Raw genomic sequence first — 24,706 nt, 5'->3', positions numbered from 1 at the left:
ACCACCTGTCTCATAGAATGCCATCATGATTGGCTCAAGGTGGGCAAAAGCTCCAAAAGTACCAACACAACTTTCTGTATTTTGGAAAGATTAGTGAATCTTTAGTGAATGTTTAGTTTCAGTCTTAAAGCCACATAAAAATCAGCTTCATGCCACACGTAGAATTTAACAGCAACTAAGAGCACCAGATAGATTTTCTCTCTGGCCATCACAGAATAAAGTATGAGAATTTAATCAACAAGAAAAGATAGTCCAAAACCAACAAGTAACTCAACAAAACAATTGAAAGCTTTTATTGTGATACCTCAAGTAGATACAATATAGTGAAACAACAAATGATGTACAGTATTGCTAGGACAAAACAGCAACACAGCCATGTCACCTGTAAAAGAAAGCATTGTAAAGAGTTTAAGAAACAATGAGGCACAACTCAACGGCCATTTATGACTCATGCTTTAGGCCTTAAACCATTTGTAACAGTCCTTTTCACAGAAACCTCTGAGCTCTGTTCCTTTGCAGTGCAGTAGGTGTTTATACTGCTGCTCGGCTTAACATGAGTCTCAATGAAGTACAATGAAGTGTCCAAAAAGTTTAACAATAATTTGACAGCTTCTTCCACTCATCACCATCACCAATGAATGGAGATGTTCCAATTTGGTCTGTGAGACTGTAGGTCACTACTGTTGCAATCTGACTGCTGAGATGAGGTGCAGAGCTCGACAAGCGGCACTCAGAGGGAAGCATATGTCCACCAACAACTGTACACAGCATTCGGGGACTCTTGCACTAACTCGATACAACGGTAAGAAACACAGATGACCAGGTGGTTATGGGAGCAGTGATGACTGTCAGAACCTCTGAGGCCAGACTTCAAAGAGGTGTCATAAACAGTACTCCCTCCTCTCCCGTAGATTGCAAGACATACCACTCAGATTGGCCGTGAGACTGGGACTTGCTAGTGGGAAATTAAGATGGCATTATAACCAGCCTCATCAATGCAGTTCTGTCATTGTACAGCTCACAATGGACCAGGGGAACTCTTATTCTGTCCCTTTTTACTGGCAGATAAACCCGAGATTACTGGACTGCTAAAAGCATACAACAAGAGTGGTGGGGTCGATGTGGCAGCGATCCCTCACTAAATTCTGCAGCTTATTTCACAGCAAGTTTGCAACTTGCCAGACTTTTTTTAATAGACTGCAGCATTGCCTTTTGTTAATCAAAAAGATAGAGTGACGAGCCAAAGAATAACTCCAGCATTTGGAGGCTGGCTCAGTCCTGGGACACCATCGTTACAGCCAGTATTTTGGAGCTAGATAGAGAATGTGTGGCCAGATTACTGAAGCCTCATCAAATTATAACAACTTTAGGACAGGCATGGCTTTAGAGGTTCCAAAGTAAAAACCTTTCAATACATGTACATTTTTGCTAGCAAATTCCTATGCATCCCAATGAACATTTCTTCTAAGCCAGCTCATAGTCAGTTCATTTGGTCCAAGAAAGAGCCAGCAAGAAACAAAAGGTTCACAAAAGCTTTTTGTTACAGTTTATAAAAAACAAAATACAAAATAAATGTTAAGACCAACAATAAAAATAACCAGTACAAGTAACAAAAGTGCTCAAGTTGGAGGGGAAGTAAACTTGCCCAGAGCAAACACATACAAACTTTAAATATAATCTTCAATATATTACAAAAATTGGTTAGAGGGAAAATGCTTTAGTAAAATTTTTTTCAAGTAAGTTTTGTTTTTTTCTTTCAAATGACTGCTGGAGGGTTCAGTGACCAGACTGACCTCTTCACATCAGCCAGCAGCCATTGCTATCTGGATTCTACTTTCACCAAAACCAATAACAAGAAATCTCTACATCTTTACAGGGGGAGAAAATAATCATTGACGCTGCCAAGCGACACAGGAAGAAACTTCACATGTTCCCTCAACAGAAAGAGCCTCAAGAATTGTTACATGGCAGGGTGAAATAGCAATTCTGTACTAGTTCTACTCTTTACTCCTCCTAAGAGTCCACTCTTAAAAGACCAAAAAAGAATATTGCTTTGTCTGCTTCTCTAAAAAGCCATAAACTTCACACATAGATCGTTAACTCTTTCTGCCAGTAGTCTGAAGCTCTACGTGCTAAGCACTTGATGAAGTCCCAACCTTTGGCAAAGTTAATTAAGGTTTTGGTGAAAATATCCAGTTTGAAATATAAGTAATGCACTGAAGAAAGAGGTTGAATTTCTAAAAAAGCCTCAGGCTGTTACAGAGAGCATTAACTCACCGACAGGAGATAGCCAAATCCCCAATTTTAGAGAGAAAAATCTTTAATACTTTACACACTTTCTTTAATTTCAACTCTCTGCTGCAAAGCAGCCATTACTTTTGTCTTCAGTCCAGTGTACTGCTTCAACAAGTCTGTAGCCAGGAAGTAAGAAAAGTCCAAAATACACAAACTTCACATAAGCATGTTCACAAGTATCAACATTGCAACTGGACTTTGAAGCCAACAAAGTTTTTGCTAACAGAAGCTTTTAGCTCCTTCTTTGTTGGCAACATACACTACAATGGAGAAGAACAGAATCCCAAGAATCCCAGGTCAAAAAGATCAAGATACAAGCAACACCAAAGCCCAACTTGTATCAATTACATTGTTAGAAAGGAGACTTTGAAGCCTGAAGATGTGAACATGAAGTAGTAACGTGTAAGCCATAAAATCCAGATTGAACACGACTGTATCACCTCTGGTCTCTGGACTGAAACAGAACAGCTTTAACTACTTCTCTATTTTTACATTTTTAGTTCATAGGTACAGATCACCACAACATCTGGGATGCAGTTTAGCCAGCCTGCATCATAGAGAATGCGTACACATGGATGAACTCTTTTCTCTCTCTTTCTCTTCGCAAAGACACCGAAAAGCTGGTTTTAAAAACTCGTATTGCCCCTACCCATTGGCATTTTTCATGTATGACAAAATTTCTAAAGTGCAGCGGAGTTCAGAAAGCCTATCAGAGATTCCCAAAAACACAACAGCAGCAGCAGCACCTGTCACCAATTTTGCAGGTGCCGAATCAGAATTGTTATTGAGAGAAAACCATTTTGTATTGCCAGGCTTCCACGTTGCTCAGTTATGGTACTTATGTAGTGTTAAAGGGTTTTTTTTTTTTTCCCTCAAACATTTTGTCATCAAGCATTAGAAGGATTAAAATACAAAAAGTCTTCAGAGACTGTTCAATTTGAAGATAAAGTTAGCAAATTTACGTAGAACAACTTTCATAGTTGCTCAGAATTTGCATGCACGGGTATCAACAGCTAATACCATGCAAGTGCTTTCCAGGAGTTTCTCTCATTAACTCATTCCACTTAAGAAACAGCGTGAGAGCAAAAGAGAAGGTGGCTTTCATATAAATTTACTATAAAAAGGTACTTGGGGATGATTTAGCCAGCAAACCATGAAACCCTTTCCCCACCCCCAAATTTCAAAAACTATCTTATTTTATGAAAATCTGAGTCAAACTCCCCTTCCCTCTTATCCCCCCTCCCCTTTCCTCAGGTACTACGGTAATTTCCATGTCATAGGCTCTGGCTGTTTCTCACAAAAATAAATATTTTTGTTCACATGTATCAGAAAGAACACTTCAACAAGTTTCCTTGATATCAACCTCTTGGTCCAGTGCATTAGGACTATACAGTTACATGGAACCAGCCATAAAACTTTACTGATGCACAAGTCCCTGTTACTGGCAAAGGTACAGTACCAAAGCGTTTTTACCACACTGACTAATTATTTTTTTTCCAAAATAGAAGATGCATATATTTTTCTGCCTTTTTAATCTTGCAAGCTATAGTTTTATAAATTTCTTATCCATCAAACTCCTCAGTAAATATGTTGGTCTTAAATGAACATATTTTATAGTATTATTGATTTAAAATCCTTCTAAGGTATTTCATTAAGATACCAAATCCTCCAGCATAACCTTTCCTAACAACTTGAGACCTTCTAACTTCAGTCAGTGCAATCCAAGTAATTTTTAAGGTGAGCACTGTACCTTTAACCAATTCACCTACAAGATGTATATAGGTTGTGGTACACTCGAATTTTAAGAAGGAATTAACTACAATACTGCATCCTCTTCACTGCCAAACACATCAGAAATTGCTACATATAAAAAAGCACCCCAATCCCATACATTCTTTCAGACTGCTCAGATACAGAACTTCTACAGGACTGGAGTGTAGGTGTTTAGGCAAGAAGCATGCACAGCAGAAGGTAGCATTAAAGGCATAGGTCAGAGAGAGATGCTAAACCAGTAAAATCCATTTTCAATTAGTGAACTGTTTCTCTAGTTTGAGAGAGTTTAGAAAAAGGTCATCCAAAATGTTCCAAAACAACGGCTCACACAATTATACACGTACAAAAAGAGGGAACTTACACAAGGAGAAAAGGCAAACATGGCCTGAAATAGCCACTTACACTACACTACTCATCTGTGAGGTTTCAGAGTTCAGTGATATTTCTCAGGGCCACTCTAGCCAAGCTCTTCCTTTACTTTGCGTTAGTCTCTGTAAAGCACGTTCCACAGAATATTGTCCAAACAGAAGAAAAAAAGGTTATGATTCATTCCCAGCCATTGTCCTTTATCATGTGGGCAAGTTCAATGATAAATTTTCCTTCTTTGTATTTCTGACTGCTCTCAAAAGCATGCTCCTGGAAAGAAGAAAAAAATCAAATCAAAGACTCGGAATTAAGCTGGGGAAATTCAGCATTTTAAGCATCAAACTTGCATTACAAAGACAAATCCAGAGACATTCCTGTTAACGTATCAGTTACACCAACTCAAGAGCAGGAGGGAGGAAAGAGAGGACAGAGGGCTGAGAAGGTAATAGGAGTGAACTTCTTGTAAGTGGAATCAGCAGATGTGCTGCAGAACAGATCTTGCTTTGGAACATTCCACGTTCTCTAGCTGCTTAGGGAATTTTAACACCTTTAAGTGAAGGTTAGGAAATGGCATGTTATGTGTGTAAAGTTTCTTTATTCCCAGAAGCAATGAAAAGAGGGAACAGGAACCAATTCAAAAGCTCTCTATATGCGTCAGAGGAAATACATTAGGACAACTTGTTTATGTTAGCTCTGAAGCTATACCGAACCAATGAAAATCAGAATCTATCCATTTCAAAACATCAGACTCACAGTACACATGCATTACTGGTAACTGCAAGTGCACAAATAACTTTTCAAATGACAGAATCACGTTCACTTTACAGTAAGGAGTGTAAACATGCTCAGTGCCATTTAGCATCATTCATATCTTTGCCATATGGACCAACTTCTGCAATCTAAGAAATTAAAGACCCACTTGGACAATTTCTTCTGTCTAGTTTGTTGTATGTAGTTGGAAATCTTGCAAAAGGATATTACAGAAGTACTAGATAGCTGCACTAGCACCTGTAGCTCATGCTTGGTTTGGCAGTCCAGAATAAAGTTACTTATTGCAGCACTCAGCAGATGTAAGGAAGCAGAAGTGTACTGCAGTCTGATATATACAAAAGCACTAGCACTAACTCACCTAACCTATCAGTATAGGTGCTACTCAATGGCCTATTCAGAGATATGTGCTTCAACACAGAAACATTTATCGAAGATTTAAGTATGTTGCTTACATATTTCCATCCAAGAGTGGTTTTACAGTTCTCGCAGTAGATATCTGCTACAGCATGTAAACCTGTCAGAAGAACTCTCTCCTCTGCTGGACCACAGCCCACATTTACCCTGCAACGGAGAAATGACATGAACTGCATGAGAGTTTTTTCTTACCTGCTACCCACCTTTTCTACATAGGACAAAAAACTTTAGAAGGGCCTAACTCAGTCAGTGCAGTAGAAGTAACCTCCTCTGTTACACTGAGCTGAAGCATAGGAAGAAAAAAGGGGATGGGTTTTTTGTTTGTCAAGTGGCTACTCTGAACAACAAACTGTTGGTGATGCTCACTAACTCCCATCAATAAAGTCAGGCTAAATAGTTAATTTTTTAGAGAACAGAACACTAGAGCAGTAACTGGACACCTGTACGGTTTCAGGCTTTCTTCAAAACCAATGTGAGGCCTCTATAATGGAAGCCTGTACCAGCAAATCAGCACCATAGGCTGAATTTAGAATCAACTGCAAAATAGCAGCAAGGAAAAAGCCTCATACATATTTCTTTGCTACAGATCAGCAGACTAAGCCGTGATGAAAAACAGCAATATCAAACCAAAACATCCCATGAAGTACTTCATCAAGCTAGTTCTGTTCATTAATGACAGTCTATGCAGAAAACATGAGGCAAGACTGCACTAAATTTTTAGACAGTGTGTATTGTGGTGGTTTAACCTGGCTGGGTACCAGGCGCCCACAAAGTTGTTCTATCACTCCCTTCCTAAACTGAATAGGGAAGAGAGAAACACAACAAAGGGCTCATGAGTCAAGATAAGGACAGAGAGACCACTCAGCAAGTAGTCACGAGCAAATCAGACTCAACTTGGGGAGAAGTGGTTTGATTTAGTAATGAACAATCAAATCAGAGCAGGGAAGTGAGAAATAAAACCTGAATCTTAAAACACCTTCCCTCCATCCCTCCCTTCTTCCCTAGTTTGTACCTCCTCCTGCACAATGTTGCAGGGGTGGGGGTTACAGTCAGTTCGTCACAGATGGACTTTGCTGCTGCTTCCTCTCAGGGGGAGGCCTCCTCACACTCCCCACTGCTACAGTGTGGGCTCCCTCCCACAGGAGACAGTCCAGGAACTGCTCCAGCGTGAGTCCAATATTACCAGATTCTTGCTACTGCAATTATACAAGTCCCAAGACACCACTGAACGACTACATATAAAAGGAATTTCAAGGACCTGCAATCAAACCCTTTGCAGTTATGGTTCCGTTATCCTGCTCTAAAATAGACACTGAAGTCACTGAACTGCATTTTTCCAAAATGCTGCAACACAGTAAACTGCTGGGAAACAAACACAAAATGCAGTCTTGCATTTCTAATAAGAAACTTAAAGTAGAGCCATTAGTAAATCCAAAGAGTCTTATATCATGGGTAGGACGTGCCTAAAATTGCAAATACTAGGCTTGATAAGATCAGAACCCTTTTGCCTCTAGCACATTTGCAATATTCAAGGTCATTTAAGATATACCAAGTTTACTGAAACATTAACCTGCAAATGTATCTTTACTATCACACCGGAAAAGTCTTCTTTAGACTCCAGCAGAGTTGTCTAAAGCAAATTCAGAGTCACATAAAATATTTTGACTTCTGGAGTATCTCAGAATAGCAACATTTACTGGAGACAGTTATCATTACATACACAAAAGGAAATTCCCATTAATACTCTCCCCAAAACTTTCAGCTATTTGTAGAATTGCTTAAAATGTAAAATACACTAATATGTGCAAAGGGATACTTACAAATCAGCTCAGTAGCTCTTTAACAACTATTGCTGGTGAGTAAAGCCAGATTTAAAAAACAGGGCAAAGTGCAGCTAGATTAATCCCTACTGTTTCCCACTTACCAAGTATCCCAAAGAAGTGACACTCTGCAGGTAGTGTGTGCAACCATAATGTACTTACACAGAATTGAAGAGGTAGGCTCGTCCCTGGCTTCCCTGGAAGGACTGCATGAAAAAAAAAGTTGCACTTGTTAAAAAACACAAAAACTCCACCAAACAAAAAAAATATCGTTCCAGAGAAGTGTCTCAGTGAGCATATAAACATAATACAGATATAAACATTTCAGTTTAATTACTTTATACCAATTCTTCATAGGCAAGTCTGGTCAGCAAAGTGCTCACTCACATTCGATTTTTTGCAATGATTTTAAGTTGTTAAGTATTATTGTTCAAAATATGATGACTGTAATGCAAACAAAACATACTTTTTTCCTATCACTCTGTAAGGTATCAGTTCTCATTTTCCTAGACATACTTCATGCTAATTAAAATAATCTGCTTTTAACTCACAAAGGGAATTATTTCCATTTCCCCTGTCCTTTCCTGCTGTACCAAAAAGATGACTTAATTCCATTTCATTGGATCATTTGACGTTAAGACCAGTGCAATTCTGGGACCAAGCATAAAACTAGCATAGTGTATTCAGAAAACACATCTGAGCAAGTTTATAAGCCTGGCTTTGTTTTAATAAAACAACTCTTATCATCAAATGTCCAAGCACAGCCATATGCTTTCAGCTCTCTCACATTCCTGATAGATTATGGACAAAAGATGACTGTTAGACTTTTGCTTCGGTTCAGAGCAGTAGCACAGTTAAAAGCTCTAATCAACCACACTTACAGGGGATTTGGTTGGGCTTGCAGAGCAGTTTCAGTGCCTGTGAACTACATCTTTGTTCCTTCTGCACCAAACTAAACCAGAAGCGCTTCTGCTGTACACTCCACAAGTGCCAGTGAAGACAAAGACCTGAATCTATGCTCAGACAGCCCTGAGCTACAACCATCTTGGCAAAACTTGTGAGCAGACAAGATCCAGCCGTAGGTAACACATTAAAAACCTACATAAGACACATCGCTGCTTTCATCTGTTCATTTGTTCCCTCTGAATGGAATTCCTTGATAATTTAGACATAGCCATTATTTCCCTTTCAAATTTGATCATGGAAATGGAGTTTTTCTTTTTTCTCTCTTCCACATTGAATTCCACTTTGAAAAAAATCTATAAACTGTCTCCATTTCTCCCCTCCCCCAATAATTTCTCCTCCTTAACCTACTTTCAATGGAAATTAACAATTTCATCCACACTGAAGAGAAAGTACAATTGTTTCTGAGAATCCTTGCAGTTCTAGTATTGAAGATCAATGACCAGCATTTCCAAAACCTACACTAGGTCAACACAGAAGCTTTCTGCAAGGAAAATCCCCCCCTGAATGTTTTCGAATGGTTTTAATAACATTAGGCATGGAAACAGACAGATGTACCTTTCTGCAATGGATTCTTCTTCTGACATGTATTTAGTGATATAATCAGAAGACACTTGACACCAAAACTGGTCTTTTGCCAGTCTAATGATTAGCAACACAATACCAATAACTGTCTGAACTACTCAGAACAGTTTGCAAAGAAAAAAGTGAAAGGGAATTGTGTATAAATAAACACTTTTTTAATAACACTGACCAGATTATATACTGCAACAAAGAATGTTATAAGAAACCCATAACTCTGGACTACTGCAAGCAGCAATGGTGGCAGTGTAGCTGCATGCAGCCCTTAGCACACTCTCCATCAGGCAGAACTGCAAGTCTTATTTTTCACAAGACAAGGGGAAGAAAACCCAAAGATAGGCTATGCAGTGCAGTGAAAGCTAAAACTTCAGGTAGGAATGACCCTGAAAGGAGAGACTCAAGTTGCATATAGAGTCTGAACAACTCTGCCAGAAAGTAATCCTTACACCTTCAAAACTAACAAAACACCTCCACCACTAGTTCAGTTCTCCAAACACGCATCAGGAAAGTGGCAGACCACTATAGAACCTACAGTCTGTAGTTTCTACAGAATAAGCAGTGGTCTCCAAGTTAGTGCCAGTGTCTCACAGTCAGTAACAGAGCAGAGAATGCATACTGCAGATGAAATCAAAATTTATTAATGTGTATACCCTCAAAAATTACTCATTAACAAATTAGTAACTAGTCTGAGTCAAGTACACTTAAATTTAGAGACAACTGCAGTTGTGCAACCCCAAAAATTAAGAAAAAGCAAGGGAAACAAACACTTTAAACTAGAACTTTCTTGTTTTGGGTATCTGAGATTAAGAAAAAGAACTTTCAAAGTAATGAATACCATTATTGTTGGTTAGGCTACTGTAAAAATTACCAAATTAAAGAGTTGCAGCCAATTACCCTTGCTTTAAAAACTCTTTTGCTGTGAATTACAATTCACAAGTCCTTTTTCGAATTGCACCAAGAAATATTATTTCCTATTAAATTAATCATGTGCTAGTTTCTGTACTTACATGCCAATTGCATACAAATTAACCCAGGGGGGCTTGTCTGGTCCTACACAATCTCTTCTTAAACCACTTACATGCCATACCTGAAGTTCCATCTAGCTGTGAAAGGAGGACTCCAGAACAAATCAACAGTCAGGAGGCCTTTTGAACTAAGTTACAGCATTATTTCTGCCAAGTTTTTTTTAGTCTTGACTTAGTATCACCTAATAAAAGCTCTCCTTTGACCCTCCATTTCTCAAAATTAAGCACAAGGTAGTAACAGGATGCCAGGAATAGCAGAAGCAGCAGCTCCTCACTTCTTATTTCATAAGCTGAAAAAAAAATGTAGCCAAATGAAATAAAACCCACAGGCTGGGAAGTACTGCTTGAGGAGTTCTTCCTCTTGATGCATTTTTAAAGACAACTTTTCCTTTCTTGCACTTTTTTGCTGCCCAAAATACACTATATTCTAGTATTACTTTCTAATTTTCAGGTTTAGCAGGCTAGAGTGGAGGGAGAAGCAGCACAAACTAGAACTTTTTCCCAGGACGGTGGTTTTAGAAAGAAAATCTGCTAACAAACACCCCACTGTGAAATGCTCCTCCATTCCCACCTTCTCCAGTTTCCTGTTAGCAGAGCTCAGTGGATTCATTTGATACCATCTTTCTTACCCACACACACTTGTTTATAAGCTAAATATTATATTTACATGCCATGTTTCTTTGCCCAGCTGCTAAGACAGAGTTCCTCCATATTTACATCTCAGAGACAACTTGACAGCAACCCATAGCAACTTGCGCTGCTGCATTCTGGAGTACAGAATTTGTTCTAGGCAACTCAGACTTTCCTTTAAAATATAGTGTCCAGCCACATCAATGTGTCATTGAGCATGAAATGGTCTGCAATCCCTCCATGTGGAACTCATACACTCACTCAAGAAAAAGCAGTGAAAAGAGATGTTTTTTCAATTCATTCCTGTGACTTTTCACTTTATTATGACTTTTAGTTTGTCAGCACTTGGCAGTCAGAGTTTCCTGTTCACATGAACAACTGAAGAGATTTCTTTCTCCAAAATCTGTATCCAAATAACACAAAAAGATATGTCTGCCACATATGCATTCTCTTGAGGACACAAGATTGATTAACACAGAAAGTTCCACTTAGGTATATGAACAATTTATTATTGGAGCTTGACATCCTGATGCATCCTATCACTAGAAATAAAAAGAGGACAACTCATTTCAGCACTTGAACTGCTTGCTGAGCTTGTAACTTGGCTATAGACTATTTTGAATAACCAGAAAAAAAAATACTGAACAAACATTTGTTTTTACCAGCACTAAGTTTCTCACACTCTGTATGACTGAGTTACACTGATATGCATTTTAAGAGACCGACAGGTTAAATGTCTTGTGTGTCAGCTCCTCAAAGGAAATTAAAGAGGCAAGAACATTTTAAATGGCCATGTCAAGGACTAACAGGCATAACTGTTCAAACCAGTCTCCAGACAAACTGCTCTTCTCAGAATAAACATCACCTATGCAAGCGCAAGCTTTTCCTTCGCAAGATTTGCGCAGCACTTGAGAGACTGCCAGCACTAGACATAAATCACAACTGAGCCAGGACTCATATTAAAACTGGGTCTTAAATATGTCTTGCCCAATAGAGAGGAATTAGAATATAGTGGCAAGTGTGAACAACTGTAATCAGTGACTCGCATCAACTAGGATTTTTACTTAGAAGCTGAGCAATTTATCACTTCAACTAATATTCACAGTTAAAACAAATTTGCTTTGAGTCTGCTTTTTCGTGGACCCCAATTAATAACAGTGCAGTGACTGAGTTAACTGCTTCCCTAGAAAATCCATATCTTTGACTTGCTGTCTGTTCCTATAGGAAGATCTTCAAGAACTGTAACTACTTCTTCTTCTTTCAACACAGCTGAAAGTATCTGTAAGGTCTAATAGTGTAAGCAAAATTGTTCAGCTGTGCTTAGGAAACATACTAAGGTGGATTGCAAGAAATGTTTGGTATTATGGCATTTTGAAATCATCTGTAAGGTCTCTGTGATCAATACATTTTGTAGTAAAGAAACTTTATGTTTCACTTGCACATTAGTACATACTTGCAGGATTAGATATTATCTATGCTTCTAAGTTAAACCTGCCATTACTCCTACAAACAGAATTAGCTGGTTTACCCAGGAGAAAAGGAAGTATTAGTTAAGCAGAACATATATTTACTGCCCTAAGCATACCTAAGGGCATGGGTGGGGAAAGAAAAGCTACTAAAAGGTTTGTGTAATTAATTATTCCCCACAGATGGCATGAAATTGCATGGCTAGAGATCACGCTCCACTGCAAACATCGAGGGACATCACCATCATAGTATGTGCTAAAGGCATGGCAGGCATTATTATAAGCAAGTCAGAATAGCATAACAGTAGCTCCCTTAAGCACCTAGGCACAGCCTACAAGCTACTGGTAAGATGGGAAAATTTTAAATAAAAGTAAGTCCAAAGGGGTTTTTCTTGTTTCATTTTCTTGACTTCCCTATCAGTTGCTACAGTTGACTTTACAAACTAAGATAGATCAACCTGACTTACACAGACACACCTTTATACAAAACTTGTTCCTGAAAACATTGACACATCTAGTCTTGTCTGTGACTTCATGTGACTTTCTCCCCTGCTCTGGTCAGATATGCTTGGCAATGAATGAGGCAGAAGAAAGTGGCAGTATTTATACAGGCATACAGTAATCCAGATTCTCTTCCATCCCCAGCATTAAAGTACATTCTAAGCCAATTCAACAGTCTTTCAAGCAGGTCACCCTTGAGTACTAAAGTACTATCCTTTACAATATATCTAACTAGGTTCCAGGTGATTCTACTTCTAATTTGCTGGACCATGCCTGAATTTCTAAGCAATTATTAGAATGCCATTGTCAAGTGCTTTGGAACTTATGCCCCTCAAGTAACATTTCCTTGATGATTAACTACTGCTAATAACCATTGAACATTCTCTACCAATCACAGACAAATCAGAAGAAGACTCTTTTGGTTAAGCCCTTCCCAAAACCTACTTTTGAAATGCTTTAAGAACAGGAGACACATAACATTTTGTACAGGCCCCACAAGCAGCAACCTTGTCTGGACTTCAAAGAGTCATGCAGAAGTTCTCCCTCAAAACTTAATGAGGGTAATTTTTTTAATTGTTGGTTTTTAAATTAACATATACTGTTTGGTCACTTTGGATGTGCTATTTGAACATTCTAAATCCAACAAGTGCCTCCTATGGCATCAATGTTTTGCCTTGTTCTTTAATAAAGTCCTGTGGTTGCTGGCTGATAGAGTTTACTTCTCTTCTGTGCCTGTAGTCACAGTAGGATATCATTCTAAAAAGACCCATTTGCTTCTTTTTAAAGAAATGAAAAAGCTACAGGTTCTCTCCCCCTCCTCTGCATGTCCCCCAGCATAGTGAAGACTGGTATAGCCCTTGTAAAACTATTTTATTAACATTCATTTTGAAGTCCTCACTAAAGAAACAGAAAATCCAGCACTTGGAGACTTGTTAACAATAAAAACCAGTAGTGTCTAAAATATACCTAACACTATTTCAAGGTAATTTTCATTTTAAGTGTAATGTAGTTTGTTAGTTATGTATCTTTCAAATCAATGGGGTTTTTTCCCCCCCAAGAGGACTGAAACTACAACTTATGATAGCAACTCCTCAACCTTCAAATCCTTATTACAGATCCTTCAAACCAGTGTCTTCACTCCCAAGGTGACTGGAGCTATAAATTATGACAGCAATCATTTGTGTGTGTGCATGTATTCAGCTGTACAGAGTAAGGTTTATCAACATCTCTACTGCTGCTGACCTAGTTTAGGACTCTATTCTCCACCAGACCTCCTGCCATTCTTCCTCTTACCCTAGATGCAGAAAACAAGGTTGTAGAGTAAAAGTATCTAGAAATGTATGTTCTGATCACCATAATCTAAGTTGATTTCAATACTAGGCAACAGAGTTCCTTCATCATTGCAGAGAACTAAAACAAGAATGAATCCACTTCTGCAGGTAACATTTTTATACTGTCTTATTAGTCTGCATTCTTATTTCTAAACCCTTGCCAAGATGGTTGCCATTTTATCACCAGCAAGGCCACGAGGAAAAAAGCACCTCACAATTAATTCTAAAGCAAGAAAAGAGATCCTGCTGCTCAAACAGAACAGAAATAAAATGAAAAGGTGATTCATGTACACTGCCATCCTTGTCAGACAATTGGCATCAGCAGTTCTCAAAAGCAGAAGAGCTACAAATCTGTATTGAAGTCTGGCATTCTGAGGCCCAGAATACCAAAGGGATGGCTGACAGAAATATGCAGCACTTTTTACTGCTCTGTGACAGACCAACATCTAAGAAATATCATTCATTTCATAGTATCACTTATTCTTCTGAAGCTGGGAACATTACTGTGAGGTATAACACAGGCTTATACCTCAAAGCACATTTAAAACAGCTACAACTAGCTTTTTAATTAAGAATGCACCATGTATTTTGGTTCTTTTTCCCTGACCACACAAGAAAGCAGCAACAACCACCATGTGCCCAGGAAATGCAGGTGGGGGGATGACACCCCAAACAGACAAGTTACTGCTGGGTATCAAATACTGTTTGCCTTTATCTACTGAAGAGTATATGCATGGCCCTATACTTCTGGAGTGATACTGCATATTAAGCACTTGGTGAAAAGGGAGTTGAAACTGAAAATTGTATTTAGTTTAGTAAGTGTTACACAGAGCTTTTGCTTCTAACTGGACCCCAAAGCAAGGCAGGAGGGAAAAGAACAGGCTGAGCAGTCCAATTCTCTGCTCAGTCAATAAATTCAAAACAGCACAGGAACTGCAGTGCTCTTAACTTCAAACTGTACAGAATCAGCTGGCTGCAGCAGGGTATTTAGAGTAAATAGGATTCTAGAGATTGTTGGTATAAATAACAAACCTCATTACCCAGAGTTCATTGTACACAATGTTCAAACAATGAATGCATTGGAAGAGAACTTCAAAAAAGCTTCATTAAGAACCAGTTCTGAGGTACACTCAGCTCTTAGTCCTTTTACAGTTTGTCTACACATGTTGTCTAGGATATTTCTTTCAGCTATATCTTCCAGATTAACCTACGTTTTCACTTAAATCAAATGAAATATTTCCTCCTACCACTCTCCCTGCCACTCCCAGGACAGCACTACTTTTTTCATGATCCAAGTGTATTTAACTCCTCCTTTCCAGTTGATTGATTCCATCAGAAAATTTTCTCCATTGTTGGAATATATACAAGTTAAGCTTAAAGGAAGGTGTTTTTTTCCTAAAGCTATGTCCAAAATACAAGTACAATACATAAGAAATGGTATTTTTATTTTACAAACATACAAAAAGATACACCTCATTTAGATGTATTTCTCATTACCACAGATTTAGACAATATAGAACACAGTCAAGAAAACTTAAGTTGACAGAATATGGACCAGGTCTCAAATAAGTATGTGGTCAACTTGCAAGTACAGAAACTTTTGTAAGATGTCTTCACTGAGAACTATAGAAGCCAGAAACAATCCAGAATCCATAGCTAACACTCTTCTGAAGACCATTAGAAACAAAGAATTCTCCATATTCTTTAATTGAAAAAGTTACTTTAATGTTTTAAACTATTTATTAAGTCATAATATGAACACATTTTACATAAGAACATCCTCCAAATACTTTGCTAAGAAAAACCCCCAGGACCTTGGAGAACAACTGGCTCAAGTGGTAACCATGGCAATTCTCTAAAACAAAAGCTTCCTATTAAGTATGTGTGGCTGGATTGCATTTTCCTCAGTGAATTTATACATCAAGAGATACAGCTAGCAAAGTTTCATTCTTCCTACAGGCATCTCCAACCTGGAATTTAGGAAAGATTAGCCCCTCCCACTAATTTTTGGCTCAGAATACTGAGTAATGGAGCTATGATTGCTTGCAATAAAATAAAAAAATGTATGGGGAAACATCATTATCCCCTGATAAACCCTCAAGGCATAAGCAAGCAGTTCCACCTTCTCCTTATCCAAGGAACACTTCAGCTCACAAGGAGCAGCATTCTCAACACCTCCCCATCTCTTCAGCACTCAACAGCAGCATTACCTTAGTGCTGCTGAGCACAAACAGGTAAGAGCAACAGATAAAGTTAGTTATAGGTGGTTTGCCACTAGAAGTTTTTTGTCAAAACATTTATATAGAAAGCAATCTGTACCAAGAGGTTTGAAAAAGTAATTTAAGTGTTTTCTCTAGAACATCATTAAAAGTAAATTCATCAGGAGCTTATCTGAAGCAAACAATGAGCTAATTTGTCAAGTATTTATCCCAAACTAAATTCTTCCATAGATTTCATACATCACAAACCTTGGTTGCTTCCAGCAACAGGTTAAGGACAGGCTCAGCCCATTTCAAAGATCCACACATCCTCTAAGACTAAGTTTAGACAGTTCAACTCTTTTGAACATCTCTGGCTAATCATACTCCATAGGAAATGGTACACAGCAAAAGTAAACGTCTTTACAGAGTTCATAGTAGAAGTGGAACATTCTGGAAACAGTCAGTTTTGTGACTTTAGGTCAAATAAGAGTCCAAAAATATTATTTCTCTCAAATAACCATAACTAGAATAATTTCCCAAGCCAGAGACTCATGTTTTCTTCAGCAGTTTTCAGATAGGACAGCTCACAAGCAGTACGTACCTGACAGCACACAGAGCTTGTCAATACGGAGAATGTATTAGACCAGCCTTTATGTCACATTCAGAAGTTTCCAGAATATATCCAGCCCTCTGTACACAACATGTATGACTCAAGAGTGAACCCAGGGAAGATATTCTGAAGTATGCACCAACTTGTACCTCATATCTACTGGGAACAGTGACACAGTGATAACCATATTGGTTAAGAAATAATTCATGAGGCTTCTAAAGAAAGCACTTGCCTTGGAGATCAATTCATCATGATTCGCTAGGTGGGCTCTGCAGTGGATACAGCTGTAGGTTCGATGACAGTTTGGCAGGTAAGCCTGGAACGTTTTTGATTTTGTCATTTTTACCATCTCTGCTGGTGGCTCCTCACTCAGCTCAGGGCTGGCACTTGAAGAATTACAACTTTGCTGAACTCGCTGACAAAAGAAACACTGGAATATGCAAGCAAAAGCCGTTGTTGTTCTGGAGTGTGTGTGGCACTTTCCACACAAATGACAGAAGAGAAACAGTCACAACCTGTAGGTGAGAAGAGCAGAACAATTAGCAGCTTACAACAAGGCCAGAAGAAACTTGTTATTCAATAATTCTAGACAAAGCAGAGTCTTAGAGCAAATTCTCAGCTACACTACATCCCTTTTCTTCTATGAAGCTGCACAGTTTGATTTCCATATAACACAGCAACAAGCAGTTCTGTTCCACTAGATGCTTCTACACCACACTTCTAATGAAGGAGAAGACTAAAACAGTTCTCTATGATAAACAAGCACCTTCTGTAATATACCAGGTATATGCTTTAAGATATCTATGCAGAAAGTTACAGCACAAAAGGAAGGAATTAGAGAAAGTGAATTGTCTTTGAAGGTCCAGTGGTTAGTTTCAATATGCCCAACAGTACTTCAGCTTTCAGCAAAAGTCTTGCTGTATCACATCTATCTTAAGTCAAATGCCAAGTAAGATGCTGCCCCTCTATTCGGAGATCCATGTCTCCTCTTTCAAGATCAGGGTTATGCCTTTAGGCAAAGACCTTTTGGACTAGTGTTCTCAAAGCTAATTAATGCCTCACTCTACCAGAACAGGCTCCAGGATGCTATCAAAAACTCAGATAACAAAAGCTAAATCCTAGGCAGGGAATACACAATTGCACTCTTAATCCTCAGAATAACTTTGAGAAGCAATACATACAGAGAGAAGGCTGGACCACTTCCTGCTATGCTGGAAAACAAGCCTTTTTAGAGTTTAGTTGAAAATTACATATCTTAAGCATTCACAACAGCATCTACTGTTCTGTCAAAGGCCATCAGTTACCACACTATGTGTGTCAAGCTAATGAGCAACCCAGACATGAACACTGCACAGTCACTTATGTCATCAGCTATCATGTGACTGACAGAGTAGGTCAATAGCACACACAGACATGAGAGCTGATATCAAGAATTTACAGTATCTCGATCCAGCTATTAAAAAAGAGCACACAACACACTTATCACAGTTGTAAACTGTGTACAGGGCAGCAGTTAACCTCTCTTCCAGCAGCAGGTTACTAGTAATACAAATAGAGCAGATAATGAAAGCCACATAAATTAATGATTGTTTATAGGAAGCAGCCTCAGAGCTTCAAAAGAAGTCTTGAGAAAGCAATCTGTACAGCAAGCCTAGCATAAAAGGCAGTCACAGCAAGATTTAAAGGGTTTGGGTTTGTTTGGTTTTTAAGCTTATGATAGCAGTAGAAGAGATTCAAGAACTAACTAACTACTTGCTACAAGAAAGTTTCTTTCATAAAGAATTACAAAGGCAGAGACAAGATACAAACAAAACATGTACAAGAAAAATGCAGTCAAAAAAATAAAGCAACAATGGGAACAAGCTGCCATCCAAAGCACATATCTACACATCAGAATGGCTGGACTTTGTTACAGTCACCAAAAACAGATTTGATAAGGATACATTAGGGTAAGGGATACATTAATATGTTTGAAATATTAATCCAGTTAGCCTAAAGACTCCTTTAAACAAATATATATCCATTGTGCCAGGGTAATTTAATTGCAACTGCAAAGAGAATAATGAGAGTGCTTGGGAAAACAGCTTGCTTTTGTAGAACAGCTAGATATTAAGCCATATTTATTAGAGTTAACAGACCATAGGAAAAAGAGAACACAAGAAATACAATCCTGAAAGTTAAACATGAGGTTGCCCCATTTGAACTCTTCATGTCAGAATGATACAGATACTGTTCAGGTTCATGGAAATGAAAAAACCCAAACAAACAGGGTTTCAGAATGAAAGGCGCTGCAAGCAAAGACATTTTCTCTGTGGATTATACTTTTTCACTCAGTAATTGAAACAAGCTCAATGCTTGCAGAAGTTCAGCTAGTTGAACTAAGGGAAATGTTTTTCCTCAAGGCATTCCTAGCAGCTCTAAATTCACACTTGTAAAAACAATCTGTACTCTTTCAGACTCCAACTACACAAATTAAAAGAATCCCAAAGCTCTCTTGAGAAAGCTGTATTTTATATTGCTCTCCTCAAAAACAGAGGGCAAGCCTAACTGATATACACCCCAAGAACCACATAACCTCTTGCTGTGTGACATTAAAAGCGAGATTCAGAACCTGAACCATTTCTTAGCTTGTTCTAATAACTGTGACTAAATGCAGTGTGACTTCACCCATAGCTCTGAGCAGCAGCAGGTCCCAGCGCTGCTGGCCCTTACTCTGCGGAGAGCAGTGTCAAAACCACAGGCAACTTCCTCTTAGACACCAGCACAGTCTGTGCTTAGGTCACACATCAGCTTTACTGAAGAGACAATCTGAAAGAAACCGCAAAACAAGAAGCAAGCGCACAGGTGGGTGCCCGTTCCCGGCAGCCCAGAACCTGCTGCGGGCTACCTGTGTCCGTACCTACCGGTCTGGAGCCGCGGGCGCCTCCGGCAGCACTAACGGTGCTCGCCGCTCACAGCCGGCAGCGGGAACGCGGCCAGCCCGACCGCCTCGGGCCAGCCCCGAGCCGGCACCCGCGCTCCCACCGCGCGGCCGGGCCGGGCTGAGCTGCCGCTGCCGAGGGGCCGCCGGGTACCGGCCCGGTCCCGCCGCCCGCGGCCCTGACGCCACGGGGAGGGGCGGCGGGCGGCCAATGGGCCCGGGCCGGCCCCGCCCCGCGCGGCGCCCGGATGTGTAAACAAACACCGCGATAAGCGTGGCGGGGGGGCTTCGGCCCGGTGCTCGGAGCCACGCACAAGCGCACGGGGACATTCAGTGCGGGAGACGCGCCTCGCCGCGCTGCTTCCCCGGCTGGAAATAAAGGAGTGACACAAAACAAGCTCCAGAGTCTTTGACTCGCTCCACAGAGCCGGACAAAGCCTACGCACGCACTCTTAGTAAGCTGCGATGTGATTACTCCCCTCACAAAGGGAAAGGTTTAGACACAGGAGCCTCCTTCTCACTTCAGATACCGAGCGATAACGGGAATAGACGAGGCGAGGCGAAAGTTACCGGCAGAGCCGGCTCTGGTTCCCTGCCGGGGGGAGCAGCTGCTCCGTGCACGTTTAAGCCTCTTCCTCTCTCGCGCCGGAGCACGAAGCCGCCGCGGCGGGTGACGCCGTTGGCTTTTCTCTCCGGCCTCGCCGCGATCCCCGCAGGACAACGGCTCGTTCCCCCAGCCCGCCGGCACGCTGCGGGGAACGGCCGTCCGCGGCCACCCCAACACGAGCCGGTTCTCCTCCAGTCCGTCACCGCCGAACCCCGGGGCTGGGCCACTGCTCCTGGAGACGTCTCAGAGCGGGGAAGAGCAAGAGCGGAATCCACCGGACCCCCACTCGCCGATCGCTGCCTCGCCCCCCCCCTCAATTATGTAAACCATCACCACCCGCCCTGTATCGAGGAGGCTACAGGCAGGCAGCGCTGCCGTCATTTCCAGGCGCTATAAATAGCGCCCGAGCCCTCCTCCCGCCAGCAAAGTTGCCTCGGCGGCCCCCGGCCCCGCGCACACAGGAAACCGCCGTCTCTCCGGCCGGGGCTGCAACACGGGGCTCCCCTTTGCAGCCGCTTCCCCAACCGCCCCCTTTAAGCCGCAGGAAAAGGGAGAGGGGCCGGATTCCCGCACGCTCCGGTACTCACCGCCGCGCCGTGCCGGCTCCGCTCCCCAGCCCGGACTCCGGGCAGCAGCACACCCCCGGACCCCTTTCCCTCGGGGGACAAGGGCAGGAGGGGCGGCGGGACGCCCGGTGCTCACGCGGCGCGCAGCGAGGGCTCAGCACCGAAAACCCGGGCCCTCGCCGAAAATCAAAGCGGGGGGCGGGAGGAGGGGGGGGAAGCGGTGCGGGCGGCTTCCCTCGCTGGAGGGGACGTTCTCGGCGGCGGCCAGGGCTCAGAGGCGGGGGCCGGGCGCGCGTGTCCCGCGCTGAGGGCCGCGGGCCGGCCGAGCCATCGCGCCGCCGCCTTTGTTTTGTTGTCGGCCGGGCCGGGGGCGCTGCGGCCGTTAAACGCGCTCCCACCGCCGCCGGCAGCCAATCGCCGCGCGCGCGCGCCCCCGCCCCGCCCCGCCCCCTGCGGGAGGGGAGAAGGCGGCAGCGGCCGCCGCGCCGGGGGGCGCGCTCGCGCGAGCTGGGCGCACGCGGCGCCCCGCCCCCTTCCCCGGGCCCGCCCCGGCTCCGCCCGCTCCGGCGGCTGCGCGCGCGGCGGGGCGGGAGGGGGCGTCTGGGCGCGCGCAGCGAGCGCCCCCCAGCACTGGCCCGGCGGGGCGGGGGGAGAAGGGCGGCAGCGGGTTCGCGCTCAGCCGGGGCAGCCGCCTCGGGTACGGCTGATCCTGGGGCGGTTTGTGTAAAGGCGCTGTCAGAGGCAAGGCAGGATTGCTCAGGCTCTTCTTTTTCTTGCCGGAGACTATTCGCCTTCCACGTTTCTGCCGAAAGCGGATAAAGCCCTGGGACCGGCACCGACACGGGGCGGTGAAAGGTTCCGCGCTCTAGGAAAACATAAACATTAAAAAAAACCCAAAGCGCCCCAGTGGGGATGGGCAGGTGAGGAGGAAAAAGCAAAGCGCTTGTTTCCGGAAAAGCGGTTTCGGGAAGAGCACGTCGCTTATATAGAAAAAAACACACAGGTTTGAATGTGTAAAATAACACTTGTGAAGATTAAGGAAACCAAAATACAATTCACTGTCAAGTAGTTTCCCAGGCACCTGAAGTCTGTTGACAACGGTCACGTTTTGCCTTAAGAAAGTAAGTGAGAGCTAGCCCCTAGTTCGTTTTGGCTGTGCTCTTGATTCCACGGGCAAAGAGTATAGATATAGGAACTGACAAAGCCTGTGATGAAGCTGTCATTTGCACGTTGTACCCTGGGGCAGGGCTCTTCTGTCATGCTACATAAATGCAGCATCAACACAATTTTCTTCACCTCCTTTTTCTTGTCAATGTTGACATCTTTCTTTTCCAAATCCTTATCAAGTGCTTTTCCTTACCCAAGGGCCCTTGGTACTTTGCAGAATATTAGAGGAATCGGCTCTATTACAATTCAGCTAGTGGCTATAATCAATAATCCCTGTGTTGGTTGATTTTATTCTGCCTATCTGATTTTTAATATGATTCATATGTTTATACATTTTTTGTCATATCTTCCTTCCCTCTTAATGGCAAATTAATGGCCATTCCTGAAGAATGGTACCAAACTGTCATGTTTGCACAACAAAGAAGAAATATGTTATTAGCGAAGGAAATAAACATCTGTCAGAGTATTTCCAGCAGGGCTCTTATTGGAATTTTCCCATCATCTCTCTAGCTCCAGTGCTGCTAGCTGTATTCTTGTAAGAAGGAGACAGGTGATAATCCCTTTGACTTATTAGATACACTTCAGACTGCACCAAATCAAGTTTCCTAATCCGTTTCCCAAAGATGAGTTAGGTGGCGTGTCTGATAAAGATGTACAACAGGATAATAATTGGAAGGGAGAAAGAGGCAAGGATGTAGCATAGTTTAGCAGAGAAATGATATTAAAATCTGATACAGTTTAGAGAATATATAAAACTTGAGATGCTTCTTGAAAAACAGCTACAGACTGATGACATTAAGAACACCTCATCATGGCCTTTTTATGAATTTTTAACAAGCTGTTTATTTTACTTCATTTTGTGGGGCTTGTTTCTACTCTGCCTTAGCAAGGTAGACTTCTTAGTCTGTTTTTATCTAGTCAAAAGATGCCTGGCTGGGTGGCCAGCTGTTTTCATCTGGTATGGCTGATCCTATACCCTGTTTACTCAGCTGCCATATAGTTGCCTATAAAATTACTCCTGTAAATGTGCTATAGAATTGCTTCAACCTTTTCAAAACAGTTAATACTTACTTTGTATTTTACATGTTTGCAGTACTGTACCAGAGTATGTTTACCACAGTTTCAACTTACATCTTCTGAGGACTAGGAATGGGGAATATTAAACAATGAGCAGAAAGTCACAATAAAATCAACACTGATCTCAGCAAGTAGTCCTCCCAACCCATGCAGTGAGCTGTCAGTCCACCTGAGGCATGACTGACACCTCACTGGTCTTAGTCAGTCCTGAGGTATCAGTCATGCCTTAGGTGGACTGACACCTCACCGATTCACTGAGACTGGTGGCAAAGCTCCCACGGCAATACACAGCCCCTGAACCTCAAAAGCAATGATACCACATGTGCCCAGTCCTCCATGGGGGTCGTAGCTGCACAGAGTCCCTGTGCTGAAATGCAGCAAGTGATGCAGTACCTCTCACACTCTCCAAAGTTTCGCTGGTGCTCTGATTCAGTACCAACTTGAAGAAGTGCAAACTTGGAATTATTAGTACTGCTGCTGTCCGTGCTTTCCTGCAGAGAGGAATGCAACATTGAATTTCTTCTGTTTACCTTGAGACACACACTGTCATCTTGGTTTAGGTGTTAGGAAGTGACCAAGTCGCACAGAAACAGGAATTAAACCCTACATGAGGAGTAAAAAAATATCCAGCAGTCCAATCCTGAATATAGAAGTGACTCTCCTTGTCAGAGATGACAAGGTAGACAAGGAAGAGAAAGAAGTGTCTGTCACTCAGCGAGGACAGCAAAGGATCCCGAAAGCTCAACAATGTTCCCATTCTTTTAACACAAGCTCTGCTTCTCCAATGAAAGATCCAAATGACAAGGACACTGAGGGTTTCTTTCTCTTTGCTGTTTGTTTCCCTAGTAACAAATACACAAGCTGCACTGTTAGAATACCATCCTTTTATCTCCTTTTCTCTCTTTCTCTTTTTTTTTTTCTAAGATAAAGACATGTCATGGATGTATTCAGTGCTTTCAGGAGCAGGTTAAGGTTGCTGGTACGAGTGAACCTCTGATACAGTATGATGTGGTGAAAGTGCTGTGTGTAGCCCATGGAGACAGTGAAATACTTAAAACAAAAAGTATGGAAGAAATTAAATGCTTACATCTCAATTTTTGTACTGCTTGGATTGTGAACTCCTGGGTGAAGTCTGTCTCTCGCCATCTCTGATCTCAATTAGCAAAGCAGGTGGCACACTACTACTAAATCCTGTGTAGTGTCATAATTACATCACAATCCTATAATCACCAGTATTATAATGCACACTAGTTTAATGGGACAGATTTTGACACAGACAGTTCTTGCCTGTGCTTTTGTTTTGAGCTCTGCATAATGAAATTTCTCTTTAAATTTAATTTTGAAACTGGAGGGGGTAGTGCTGCTGCTTTTCATTGGGACTGTGGTCAAGGTTATGGTCTGCAGCTCCGCAGTTCACTGGGTTATGGGAGTTGGAGAGATGGCATGGAGTCACTGGCCGTTTGCTTTAGCCCTTTGGAAACAGAACCAGTAGGTCAATTGTATCCAAACAAATATTGTATCTCTTCCCAGTTACTCAGGTTTGCAACATTGTGTTATCCAGAGTTCTCCAAAGAAAACAAATAGGCGTCTGTTTTTTGGGACGTAGCAGCAGCCAGCCTAT

At 41.8% G+C, this 24,706-nt stretch overlaps 1 protein-coding gene across 2 annotated transcripts; it reads right to left on the bottom strand.

The window, feature by feature from the left end:
* Positions 1-266: 266 nt before the first annotated feature.
* Positions 267-21,253, bottom strand: YPEL1 (yippee like 1). 2 transcript variants are annotated; one of them, XM_062009704.1, is made up of 5 exons: positions 20,863-21,253; positions 16,981-17,263; positions 7,602-7,645; positions 5,658-5,766; positions 267-4,704 (listed from the first exon to the last, which is right to left on the bottom strand). In XM_062009704.1, exons 2-5 carry the CDS (start codon positions 17,095-17,097, stop codon positions 4,615-4,617), a joined length of 360 nt encoding a protein of 119 aa, XP_061865688.1. In that variant the 5' UTR covers positions 17,098-17,263; positions 20,863-21,253; the 3' UTR covers positions 267-4,614. The 2 variants fall into 2 exon arrangements, with proteins under 2 accessions (XP_061865688.1, XP_061865689.1); XM_062009705.1 differs by lacking the exon at positions 20,863-21,253 and adding an exon at positions 19,652-19,775.
* Between the last annotated feature and the right edge of the window lie 3,453 nt (positions 21,254-24,706).

This window comes from Colius striatus, chromosome 17 (genome assembly GCF_028858725.1).
Source record: "Colius striatus isolate bColStr4 chromosome 17, bColStr4.1.hap1, whole genome shotgun sequence".
Lineage (NCBI taxonomy): Eukaryota > Metazoa > Chordata > Aves > Coliiformes > Coliidae > Colius > Colius striatus.
Note: the sequence above shows the minus strand (reverse complement) of the source record. Positions and strands in the feature narration are given on the sequence as shown.

What these genes read in the sequence shown, in the direction of transcription:
- YPEL1 (XM_062009704.1), bottom strand. Translation starts at nt 17,097, where the DNA reads ATGGTAAAAATGACAAAATCAAAAACGTTCCAGGCTTACCTGCCAAAC. An exon ending in GCCTACCTCTTCAATTCTGT is followed by an intron (nt 5,767 to 7,601) that starts GTAAGTACATTA and finishes TCTCCGTTGCAG; the next exon opens with GGTAAATGTGGGCTGTGGTC. An exon ending in CCACTCTTGGATGGAAATAT is followed by an intron (nt 4,705 to 5,657) that starts GTAAGCAACATA and finishes TCTTCTTTCCAG; the next exon opens with GAGCATGCTTTTGAGAGCAG.